The sequence below is a fragment of the Pygoscelis adeliae genome, unplaced genomic scaffold (assembly GCF_000699105.1).
Source record: "Pygoscelis adeliae isolate BGI_AS28 unplaced genomic scaffold, ASM69910v1 Scaffold31, whole genome shotgun sequence".
In the NCBI taxonomy this organism is placed as follows: Eukaryota; Metazoa; Chordata; class Aves; order Sphenisciformes; family Spheniscidae; genus Pygoscelis; species Pygoscelis adeliae.
The window spans coordinates 1788773-1799425 of record NW_008824233.1 but is presented as its reverse complement, the minus strand read 5'-3'; the positions used below and the strand labels follow the sequence as shown (position 1 = coordinate 1799425).

The following is a 10653-nucleotide window of genomic DNA, read 5'->3' as shown; positions in this document are numbered from 1 at the left end:
TAACTTGTCATCTGAAAAAGCCCAGAATAAACCTTGCAGCAGCCGCTAGTACGGTGATGAATCTGTACAGCTCTGTGGTAAGCTGTAGTTGCATTATTATTATTTGTATTATCAAAGTGCTTTTTGAACAAAAAGCACAGAACAAAAAGAGCCTCTGACCAAGAGAGCTTGCAACCTAAGGAAAGAGAGGGACTGACAGGACAGCTGAGGGATACACTGCCAGGAGGCTGGAAGGCAGTTTCAGCACATAACTGTTCTTAATTATGCCTCCAGGCGTGCCGCAGACAGAGCTAGAACTCTGCCCCAGGTCTGGTGCATTAACTTCCTAACACCTACACCCAGCAAGTGCCTTCTCTCAACTTCCTTCTTTCTTTTGCTCTCTGAACTTTGTTACTCAGTGAACAACAGGCAGCTTTTAAAACAGCAATCTTTAAACTTTGAAAAAGCTTTTTCAGTGGAGACAAATTATCCAGTAGATTTGAACATCTTACAGTGTACACTAAGGTTTCAGCGTGTCTTGACACACATTTCACTTACTTCATAAATTTTGGAATGGCAGGTTTTGCTTTCGCGGCCAGACAGATCAACCCAAACAGAGCTGAGCTTAGGTTATGTTGACAATACTCAAAGCGTGCAGAATCACATGCATTTTCATCTCATCCATGAAAATAATAATGTCCATTCTTAAAGTTTCTGAGAAGAGAGAGGAAGACAGAACTTGCTAACCACATGGCTGTGAACCAAAACTGAAGGCGGGCACACTGGGTGGACATAGGTATTTGTGTGGATTTCTTTGGAAGGGAAGCCTTATGCTCAAGTGTAAAGGTATCTCTGCATAATAAACTAAGTCAAGGGAAAAAGCAGAAACAGTGTTAAAGTATTCAGTTAGCGCACTTGATCTCTGATGAGTGTAATTGCTGAAGCTTGCAATAAAATAGCTCTTAAATCACACAACTCCGTTGAGAACAGGAGTCAGAAGGCAGACACGATTGTTAAGAGAGTTCCTTCACCCTAAGGATAGCAAAGTACTCACCACTACAGAGAAATATGGGGAATTAAAAAATGAAAAAAAAAAAAATTACTGTAATTTTCTGGAAATATGCAGATGACTGCATCCATAGTACTATCCATACTACATCCATCTACTTATTTGGGAAATCAACAGTGGATTCACAGAAGCCATGATTTCCTTACTTTGATTCTATCATGAAAACAGACCAAGCACCAGGGCGTGTGTAACCAATAGTCAAATCTGGTGCTGGGGTAGAAGAGCTTGAAGCAAATCATTCTCATCACCCTCGAGGATCTCATGGGATTTGCCATGCCGAGAAGCAGTTTCTGCAGCCTCTTTGACATTAAAAAAGCTGCAACTGAGATGGATTTCTTTTCTCTTAGTTCCCTGCCACTGAATTCATAACAGGAGGAGATGGCGCAATCCTTGAAAAATCACTGTTTCAAGATTTAGGTCTGCATGAAAGTGCGTAGTGTCACAGTTTTTAAATAAGTTTAAAAAAAAAAAAGAGAGAAGAGTTTCGGTTACTCCAGCATTGCAAAATTAAGCAGAAGGAAAAAAAAATTGCTATGAACAATTTTATGATTAGTGATCTGCCTTGTCCTTCTGAGATATCTTTTCTCTTAATGCTCCAGAGAGCTCTGCACTTAGCAGTTTCTTAGCAGTCGATAAATACAAATGAGGGAGCATGGGGCACTACCACTCTCCTGACCCAACCCCCCCACGTGAGACACTTCTGAAGTGCAGACTGTGCACACTTGTGAATGTGCAGAACTTCCACAGGATTCCTTTGGAATAGAAAATACTTGGCATCTTTTAGGCCCAGGTGCATAAACAAGTAGGAAAACAGATATATAGACTATTATCCTCCTTTAGAATAAAACTTAAACTGTTTTGCTAAAGGCCTCAAAGGCTGCAGCACATCAATACTGAGTTGTAAAATTCTATGTCTAGGACCAGATGCCTCTCCTAGGTTCAATGGAGCTAAGGACTACCACATCCAACTGCTTTATTTTTCCAAAAATTCATTTTTCAGAAAAACAACAACTCCAACACACCACCGACAAACCAAACAAGACAAGTCCAGCAAATGTAGAACTAACGAAAAACACTGAACTAACAGGAAATTTGGTTTCCTCATAGCCGACACAGCACTGGCAGTATAAGCCTCCTCACACTTAAAACTGCCAACAGGAATTGACTCTGTGCTAGAAAGAAGATCCACTGGTCAATCTGTGTTCACTTTCTTTCACATTTTCAATGTAGAACAAGATGGCTTAGATACACAGCATCTTTTTACAGCTGCTGTGCCTGAGAAGTATTGTGTAGACGAATGATGTAGATAGTTAAGCCAACTAGCAAGAATGGGCAAACGCGGTTACCATTTTGGCACAGGTACGGCTTCTTGTGTAGCTCCAGAGGAGTACGCCAGCGCTGCTGTTTGACATACACACTCTCTTTACAGATTTCCTACGGCGGGCCATGTTCATCCCACAGCCCCAGGGAGGTAGGCAGCGTTGTGTGTGCAAACGTTTCTGAACATCAGTCCTTCCCACATATAATACCTATATGCATATCAACATAAAACACGGACCAGGGGCATTCCAACACCCAAAAAAGGTAGCTTCCTCTCCGTTTGTCTGGCAGTTCACAGAAATATGATGTGGAGCTTGGCTATTATTAGACACACAGTTACCACGCAAGGTTTTTGTCTTCATACACCATGGATAAACTGTAAAATTAATCTTGGTGCCAAGCTTATTCCATGGGGTTTGGGTGTATGTAGCTCTACGCAGGTGCAGAACAGAAGGACGAAGCACGCATGGAATTCTCAGCACTGCCCTGGCAGTCCCAGAAGTGCTGTACCCAAGGGCAGAGCCAGCTCTCCTGCGTCCCTGTCACCTCTCCACAGCCACCCTCTTCTGGTCGAGGACTTTATCCAGCTTTCTGTTTCAAACACCAGTATACTCCTTTTAAGAACAAAAGCTGGGCTGTATTGAGCAGCAGTTGTGTCAATCTTACTAGATTAAAATTCACAGAAGTCGCTACATAAACCAAATTGCTTTTAGAAGTTAAATGTTAAGATGACTGACTGGTAAAGCATTCTATATGCTGGTAGCAGCCCATAAAACACACAAAACCATTTTTATAATTTGTTTTAAAGTTATATTTTAGTTCTGAGATCTAATTCTAATTTCTTCTGCCTCACAGTGCATAATATTCCACACTACTGTATAGGAAAATTAGCTCAAGAAGTTAAATCAGTCTTCCTAGGGCATCAGACAGCTACAGAAACACCACAGTTAATAATATTCTTTTTTTTTTGCCTCTTTTTAAGAACAGAATGTGCTTTTTGCTTATTATTTCAGCCAAATCAATATAAAATACCTTAGGATCTTCAGGTCAAATTAAGAAAGAATGTATGTACACACAGAGTAAGCACATTGAACAACGGCATAAAGGTACTATGACTAATGGATCGGGAATGTAAAATGATTAATCAGAACAAAAGTTCTGAATAGTTAATTCATTATGTTATTTAAAGAGGTGATTAAAAAGATTTTTTGAATCTCCCCAGAGGAAAGATTTACGGCTCAGTGCAACCAAACAGACGTGAGTATCTCTGGTGGTTCTGCAACTGAAACATTTGATGACACATCTATCATTTCTTTACTGATAACCTTCTACATGATCCTGTAGATAAAGAAGCAATTAACTTACAGAATTAGACTTCCTCCTGTGACAGGAACCATCCTGTGTCTTGACAGTTCAGGCTTTCTGCACCTTTTAGTCATTTGGCCTTAACACAAAATAGATCTAAGCCTCTCTTCTGAGGCAAATATTTAGGTCGTTCTTATGCAAGAGTAACTGAAAAGATATGCCACTGTATTTTTAAAATTTTTATCCAAGTGATATGCTTTACCATGGGAAGTTTTGGGTTCTTTCCACATATGCTACACAGGGTGAAAAGACACTTCATGGGTTTTAAACAATTGTAGTAATTTAAGCTGTGCTGACTAACGTGGACGAATTTGTAATATAGTGAATAAACAATTAGCTCTTAGGGGAGAAATCTGTTACTAAACAAAATTATATTATATGAAACGAAAGATTAGGTCACCAACGCACTAAGGAAATAACAAAAAAGTGACAGCACTGGCTTTGGAACATGGAAGAAGATTGATCTGACCAAAGGCAAATGTTTATATTTTAACTTAGTCACTCTAGAAGCATTTTATGAACAACAGAAACAAATACATACTTTTAAGGTGCAATTCACTTAACCAGTCCTGCCTAAAGATGAGCAATTTTTCTGCGTTGTCTACTATGGAAAGTTAGAGCACTAGCTCCGATATAGATGTCTACATTATAAACCTCAAAATCTGGGCAAGACGACAGACTGTGCAAGTGATGGAGACTAAAATGCTACAAATTTATTCTTTCTGGCTAAATCCTCTCCATTATCAGAACGCTGGTTGGCACAGATGATACACAAGGAGGATAGCTTTTTTTGTCCGATTCTTCAATGACTCTAATGCCAAAAGACTGCATATTCAAGCTCGTATTGTCCATTTCAATGCACATATACTAACAGATGCATTGTCTCAGCACTCACAAAATAGAACGAGAAAAAAAGATACATCATCCCCCTCCCAATAATAGATATGGTTAATACGAAGCTTTTTGCTTGGCAATTATAAAAGAATAATTACAAGCGTAGAAAAAGATTAAGCTTACATGAAGAAAGTGAAGAGATCCCCATCCTGACTTCAATTCAAAAGGTCTCTTCTGAAAAGCACACGAAGGAAAAGACAGCCAAGAGGAGATCACACAGCTAATTATTTGGAAAAAATAATTTCACAGGGTTCTAATTTTTCATTTTGAAAATGTGATCAACTCTCAAGGAAATACAGAAAGTGCACGTATTGGGGAAATGAAGGAAAAGGTAGACCAACTTACTGCCTAGACCACCAGCACTGCACAAACTGTCAATAGGAAAAAAAAAAAAAATCATATTTAGTGTTCCCCCTATTATCAGCTGCTTTTCCCTTGGAAAAATCTCAGCACTTTATAGCCATAAAAATTTCACACAGAGTAACTGTAACAAAAAAAGATATTAAATTAGTAGACCGTCAGCCAGGACAATCACGGTCTATTGAGATAAACTTACTCTGTGGATATCTAGATAGATTTTCTCTGTATGTCCATTTAAATGAATTATTTGCACTGCACGGTCTCTTCATCTTCTAAAAGACACAAGGAGAATAAAATATAACACTGTCAACAGCACAACGGTCCCTCCTGCCTGACAGACATTAGGAGAGAAAAGAAGTTACTGAAAATGAACATTGAGATGACATTACCAAGCTTATTTTCAAAGTAGGAGGCCATTAGGCTATGAAAACATTCTCTTCCATTATTTCTATTATACCAGAGGAAGATAAAGTAAATAAATATGAAGACCGATAGTTATTGTTGATGCACATTGACAGCTACTCAGTATGTTACACTGAAGAACTATGTTCTATCAGTCCAGATTTTATACAGTAACAGGCAAATCTGTAACAAACAGGTAGCCTAAAAATCTGAAGTACCATTTCAAGTCATTTGGGTCTTTTTTTTTTTTTTTTTTTTTTAATTGAAGAAGCTGTGGTGGAATTAGAATAAACTTCATCTGTTTAATAAAACAAACCATTTGTTAGTTTTACAGGATTTAGGTTGATGAATCAAAAAATTTTCAGAAGGGCTCTTACACTCGTGTGCCTGACACTATAAATACTCAAACTGAAGTACCACCACTTCTTCTGCACCTTTAAACATGAGGCAAAGACACTCATTTTAGAGGGTTGCTTTTGACTTGACCTCTTCTGAGGTCAATATATAATACTAATAAAAAATTACCACTTAACCTTATGATAGCAATTTTTGTAAGTACTCAACTCCAATTCATAAACTTTAAAGAGGAGGGCAGTTTAGCCTAACGTCCAAATATTAACTATTCTGGCCACTTTGTAAATGTCATTTAGGTATCTGAAGAAGAAATTCTCTTGAAAACCTGATCTTACATGCAATCAGGATCTCCCTCCTGGGAGACAGTCAAAAGGCGCCTGGACATGGCCCTCCTTGAGCAGTGGGGTTGGACCAGGTGACCTCCAGAGGTACCTTCCAACGTCAGCCATTCTGCAATTCTGTGAATTGCAGTGTAACAACTACCCTGTACTTGTTCAATCCTACGGAATATCTTTTGTTATGATGGCCCTCTATTTAAACTCTTAAGAAGAAAGAACAGTACAGACAGCTTTCAACTTGCTCACCTAAGTTGTGCCTGAATTTTAGGGGCTTAATCAATCAGTCCTTCTAAAGCGAATCTAGGTTCTCTATGCACTCAACAGAGAGATGCCTTTGTCTCAGAAGACCCAAGACAAATGCTGCCTTCTTGAGTTAGGTAATGAATCGTTAATGAGTGATTATTTTTGCTATCAGTTCTGCATTAACCCTCCAGTTTCTGAACTCTGTCCTATGCAGAGGAACGGGCAGAACCAACCCTGGATGTTCTCTCGATGTTGGGAGCTTTCTGAAGTGTTTTAGGTTACTTTGCATTAATAGAGCACATGTAGAAACGTTCACCTTACTCTCAGCAAGCTCACAGTCCTACCAGATGCAAGTATATCCAGAAAGTATTAAGTAGGAGACATGTCAAACAAAATTAAAACACAAAAACACATTACACCCAATTCTCTATTGCTCGTATTTAAAATGTAAGCTTAGCAGAAATGAGATAATCTTGAGTACTGAAATTATACATAGCCTACATTTAGCAACCTATTTTCACACTTGCAGCGCACAATTCTGTCACAGTCAATGCAGCAGAACTCAGTAAAACACTCCTGTTTAATAGGATGTCATTTATCTGCAAATATACCTTACAATAATGGATTTTCAACTACCGTGAATTGATTTTATTTCATTCCTTCCACGTCATTGTGCCACAGAGGATAACTCCTTTGATATTAATAGTAACGAAGACGCATTGCATCTGACAGCCCTAACAACATGTTTAATAGAACATTTTAACTAAGTAGATGAAGAATCAGAACAGAACACTTTTCCAGATTCCACTGTTTCAGTACACAGTTCTGTATAAATGAAATTATCCTACTTAAAAGTTATTTCCACTTTGATATTATTTCTATTTAATTTGACAGTTTTATTTTGGGAAGATAACATTCTGACATACTGCAAATTATTCTCCCAAAACAATACAGCTTATCCTTTTGTATCTGCTTTAATCAGATTTGTCTCAATAGCCTCCTGTTTCTGGTAAGTAATTCTGGTAATTAATCATCCTAACTTATCCTAAAATGACAATCCTAAGGTGTCACTCAAAGAGAAACAATACAAAACATACTGTTTCAAACTGCTACTGCACAACCCAGTGAGAGATTTATTCAGGCTTTATTTTACATATTTTGTTACCAGAAACTGCTGCTTCTGCAGAACAACAATTTTGCCAGTGATGCAGGTCAGACCTTATTTCTTTCCTGCAATTTGAGTTTGCACTTAGGAGATTCTTGAAGCATGTTCACCCACCTAACTCAAATGCCGCCATCATATTTTACACAGAAACTCCACTTACTGAGTTTCACCTTTATTCCAGCTCCCTCCCATGCAATTTGTTTGCATAAGGAAAACACCTACTTATCTAGGAGGTATATTTTATTTATAATTGCATGGGCAGAGAATCTTTTGGAAAAGAGTGTATGCTGCAATTTTAAAGCAAATTAAAGTGTAACTACAAGTTCAAACCTTTTGTTTAAGGAAGCAATATATGCAGGTTACTGCAGCTGGACAAATATATTAACACTGAAAAAACCAAAACCTAGTTAAAAATGAAACAAAAATTATCATCAACTGCACACACTTTCCTTTTCCCAGTTCCTCTTTCCATTATGAAAGTTCTAACAAAACATTCTCCCTTATTTTTAGCACAAACAGGGCAACAATCAGCATCTTACAGATTTTTAGCTTCTAGACCAATTATCAGTTTTGGAAGGTGATCTCTAACTACCTGCTTTGTAACAACACTCTTCACAAAAAGAAAGCGAGGTATACAGCAAGAAATAATGGTAAGATGTTTCTTCTACTGACCCATAACTACCACCTCACTTGAACAGCACAATAGAGAGTGAAAAATGACCTTCAGGAATGTACAGCTTAAAATCTTAAAATGGAAATTGTCGTCATTTAGCGACAGAACAAGCTTTTAAGACCAATATTAACACAAACCTTGCTCGTAAGCAAGAGCCATAAAACAGAGATAAGAAAGGTGAAACGCTGCAACCAACTCCTGACATCTGAAACCTATTTCAAACAGCTAATAATCCAGTCTATTCCTCAAAATTTATGTTGACATTTACTTTTGCTCACTACATTTACCTCCCGCTTGTAAGACTAGCAACATGCACATTACATATGAATAGCTCTTGGGTCTAGCCCTGAAGTCCTGTGCTGTTTTCAAATGCCACTGAAGCATGTGCTTAGAGAGAAGCTATTATCAGACTAGAGAGTTAAATACTCTGCAATTATGTTTAGAATTGTGTGTGTTGGGTGGGGTGCGGTGCCTGTGAAAGCGCTACCACTCTTACTCCCTTTTCTTTATCAGTTAAAGACAACTAGTTGCTAAGTAATTCCTTTTTCCTATTTCTATGGACTATTTTCCATAGACAGTAAGGGGAATGGAATTCAGAGGTGCCCACCAACCTGTTTATAGAACTTAGCTCAGCAGGCACTTGCGTGTCACTTGAGAGAAAACAAGTGATAGTAACCAGTGAGTTGTCTGACAAAAGACAAAAGAATCTTACATTCTTTTCTAGTACAGGTACAAGCGACACTGCACGGACTCCCCTCCAGCCTGGAGGCTGAAGGAACTGCTATACCTGGAATCAGTGACTACTCAAAGCCAGACAGACTGGCTTCTCTCTCCAGGCCCAAACAGGTTGCATTGCTACTTACTGATCTGCATCCTTTGTGAGTTCCAACTATTAATAACTGTTCACTTTAAGATGAAAAAAATGGCACTTTGCTGTAATGACCATTAGTTTGTGCACATACTTTACCTGTACATCGTTGGTGTTCATTCTTGTTCTCTCCTTCCCAACGAAGATGTCATCTATGTCAACCAGAATGTACCTATCCAAGGACAGTCTGAGCTTCTTTCCAGACAGGAAAGAGATGGCATCTATGAAAATCAGCTTGTGCAGCCAAAAATTCAAGTTACTGCCGAAAAAGACTCGTTGAATCCCATCGTGGAGCCCCAGGTCATGAATTACTGTGGCATGGAGAGCACTTTTAGCAGCAGGTGGTGAAAGGTTTTCTGGTGTCTTTACTTTTGCAAATATCACTGGTTGATAAGCTGTATGATTAATCTGGAAAACTGCCCAGTCATTTCCAAGCAAGGGACCTTTCTCAAGCTTAGAAGATTTAGTCATATGGAGCAGTGGGGAATGAGGGTTAATGCAACAGTCCTTAATACCCAGATTGCTGTGGACGTGGAAAGGAAAGCCCTTCAACTGAAAGCTCTGCAAGCTGTTCTCGTTGCCTTTGTGAAATCCAATAACACCTACACCGTATTCTATACAGTACTTATCTAGAAGGCCTCTGTTCCAAGAGTCCATGTTCACATACTTTAGAATATTCTCATACACTATGAGAGCATATTTGCCTTTATTTTTGTCTATAAGCACTGGGAGGTCACCTTTCCCAGGTGCAATCTCAATGTGAAACTGAAATCTGCTAGATTCTAAAATTGTTATTATATCTTGGCCTAATGTTGAGTACTGACTTTCCACAAACACCAGCACTACAAGATCTGTCCTCAGGGGATCAATAGGCTTCATGGTCTTCATCTCCATCAGCTTGTATGGCAACAGTTGAAGATCACCACATTCCACTTCTGAAGAGATTTCAGAAAGTTCATTTTCCTGTTTGTAGCCATTATACAAGTAGTACGCAGAAATAACTATGCTCACCATACAAAAAGTGGCCAGCAAAATAACTGTTCTTTGAAAATGTCTGTGAAGTTTCATGATAAAACTCATGTTGTTTACTTGCCTTAGATTGTTCTTGACAGCAGCATTAAAAACAAACACAGATTCTCAACAACTTGTTCCAGTCCTCTGAAATATTTATGTCACCATTGCAGCACACACATCTATCTTCCACAAAGCTTTACAAAAGGCATACCCTAGAAGAAAAGAAAATCAGAGATTTAACTGAGGCATCACACTTGTGAAGTATCATCACACTTAAACTAATGGTAAGCAAAGAAATCACTGCCAAACAGAGGTTTGGGAATGAACAGTTCAAAACTTGGATAGTTCTGGGGTTGTTTTTTTTTTTTTAATTTTGCATTAGTAGCGTTATCTCTTCCTGCTCCCACTAGTTGCCACGTGCATTTGAATGTCTCTAAATCTCACAGGCTCCTTACCCCAGAGGATCAAGTAAAAGAGGGTACACACAGGAGGCACTGAAAAGCAAGATACAGCGGCAAAGAACTTACTGTTTTTCTGAAAATTTTTTACCCAAAGATAAAAGTTAACTCCAAGTCGACAATTGCCGACAACCTAAATACCGAAGAGAAT

The 10653-nt window shown here is 38.5% G+C and overlaps 1 protein-coding gene across 1 annotated transcript in view; it reads right to left on the bottom strand.

Moving 5' to 3' along the window:
• The window catches only part of NDST3 (N-deacetylase/N-sulfotransferase (heparan glucosaminyl) 3), a 63350-nt gene extending 53240 nt beyond the window's left edge, over positions 1-10110 (bottom strand). Inside the window, exon 1 of the mRNA XM_009334910.1 lies at positions 9130-10110. Within this exon, the coding sequence (XP_009333185.1) occupies positions 9130-10110 (981 nt within the window). The remainder of the gene's footprint in view (positions 1-9129) is intronic.
• Positions 10111-10653: the final 543 nt, after the last annotated feature.